Source organism: Mandrillus leucophaeus, unplaced genomic scaffold (assembly GCF_000951045.1).
Source record: "Mandrillus leucophaeus isolate KB7577 unplaced genomic scaffold, Mleu.le_1.0 Scaffold206, whole genome shotgun sequence".
Classification (NCBI taxonomy): Eukaryota; Metazoa; Chordata; class Mammalia; order Primates; family Cercopithecidae; genus Mandrillus; species Mandrillus leucophaeus.
This window is the reverse complement of record NW_012102099.1, coordinates 2,372,662-2,374,317: the sequence shown is the minus strand read 5'-3', so window position 1 is coordinate 2,374,317 and position 1,656 is coordinate 2,372,662. Positions and strand designations below refer to the sequence as shown.

At 45.0% G+C, this 1,656-nt stretch overlaps 1 protein-coding gene across 2 annotated transcripts in view; it reads left to right on the top strand.

The window, feature by feature from the left end:
- Positions 1-1,056: 1,056 nt before the first annotated feature.
- LOC105539521 (chromosome unknown open reading frame, human C20orf96) overlaps positions 1,057-1,656 on the top strand; it is a 20,806-nt gene continuing 20,206 nt past the window's right edge. Inside the window, exon 1 of one of the 2 annotated variants that reach the window (XM_011979832.1) lies at positions 1,057-1,591. In XM_011979832.1, the coding sequence (XP_011835222.1) occupies positions 1,572-1,591 (20 nt within the window). In that variant the 5' untranslated portion in view covers positions 1,057-1,571. Of the gene's footprint in view, positions 1,596-1,656 lie in introns of both variants that reach the window. The other variant, XM_011979833.1, reaches the window with a different exon arrangement.

Here is a 1,656-nt window from a genome sequence, read left to right as displayed (position 1 = left end):
GTGATTTAAAATTATTGCTCCCTCCCAATTATCTTTTAAACTGGAATTCACTTTTAAATCCCTGCTCTATCTAGCAAATCTGGTGTGTAGGGCAAAGGTGGCAGCTAGTACTTTAGTTGGGGTACAAAAGGAAAGAGGAGTGTGTGTGTGTGTGTGTGTGTGTGTGTGTGTGGTCCTATTCCAGATATATGTTGAAGTTATTGCAACAGGATCTGCTGATGGACGTGGGATGAGGGATGAGTTAAGGATGATTCCAAGAAGAAAGTTGCCCTATTTTGAGTTTGGGAAAAATGTTTCTGGAAAAATATTGCACGTTATTATATGACTGGAATTCAGGGGGAGGCTGGAGACGAGTCTGAGAGGCATCTGGGTACAGATAGTATTCAAAACCATGAGACTGGAAGAGAGAGGCCTGGGACTGAGTCCTGGGATACTATCATAATAAAGGGAGAAGAGGAGGAATCAGCAAAGGAGACTGAAAAGGAGGCAGGAAGCAACTGAAGAGTGGTTTCCCGGATACTAAAAAAGTGTTTCAGGGGAGGGAGTGATCTGTCGTGTCAAATGCTGCAGACAGGCCAAATAAGGGGAGGACCTAGAAGTGACCATAGGGTTTAGCAAAGTGGAGGTCACCAATGATGTTGATGAGGGCAGTTTCAGTGGAGAGTGAAAGCCTGATTGAGTGGAGGGAAAACAATGGGAAACAGAATAGGCAAACCTAGGAGTTTTGCTTTAAAATGAAGCAGACATGGGAGCTGGCTGGAGGGGAAGTGGCTTGTTTGTTTATTTAGAGACAGGGTCTTGCTCTGTCAACCAGGCTGGAATGCAGTGGCTGGATCATGGCTCACGGCAAGGCAGCCTGGACCTTTCTGGCTCAAGCGATCTTCCCACCTCTGGCCTCCCAAAGTGCTCTCATGCTTATATGCGTGACCCACCGTGTCCCGCTGTGGTGAAGCTTTTTAAATAGAAGAAATTTAAAAATACGTTGGTATACTGATGATACAAAGGAGAGGGAAAAGAGGAGGAAAAAACGGGGAGAACTGCTCGGCCAATATCTTTGAGAAAATGTGAGAGGATAGGATTCGGTGCACAAATGTAGGAATTGGTCTTAGTAGGCAGTTTATACGTAGTTACAGGAAGGAGGCAAGTAGGCGAGTAAACGGTGCTGTGAACTAGTGGGTTTACTGATTCCCAAAATTTCCTTAGTAAAATTGGAAGCAAACTCATTAGTCAAAAGTGAAGATAGCGAAGGAAGTGGTGGAAGTTTGATGAGAGTGGAGAAATATGATATAATATTTTAGGATTATGGGCAGAGCAAACTGAAGGGAATTTGAAAATTGAAAAGAGGGCCGAACTAGATTTTGCCTTGAGAGGTTAGTCCCTCTAGGCGCTCGGTAGCCGGCGTCGCGTTTCCTTGGAGACCGAGACGCTGGCGAAAGCATCGGGTCTCCGGACCTTTGAGTGGCCCGGGTTACTGCGCGATCTACACTGAGACAAGGAAGTTGGAAAAGCCGAGTAGTTATTCTAGAAGATCAGTGTCTCACAGACTCGCAGCTTCTCTTCCATTTTCCCCAATGGCGCATGTCTTACAAAAGTAGGTAAAAAAAAAAAAAAAAAAAAAATTGGAAGAAAGGCGGAATGCGCATGGGTACTTCACAC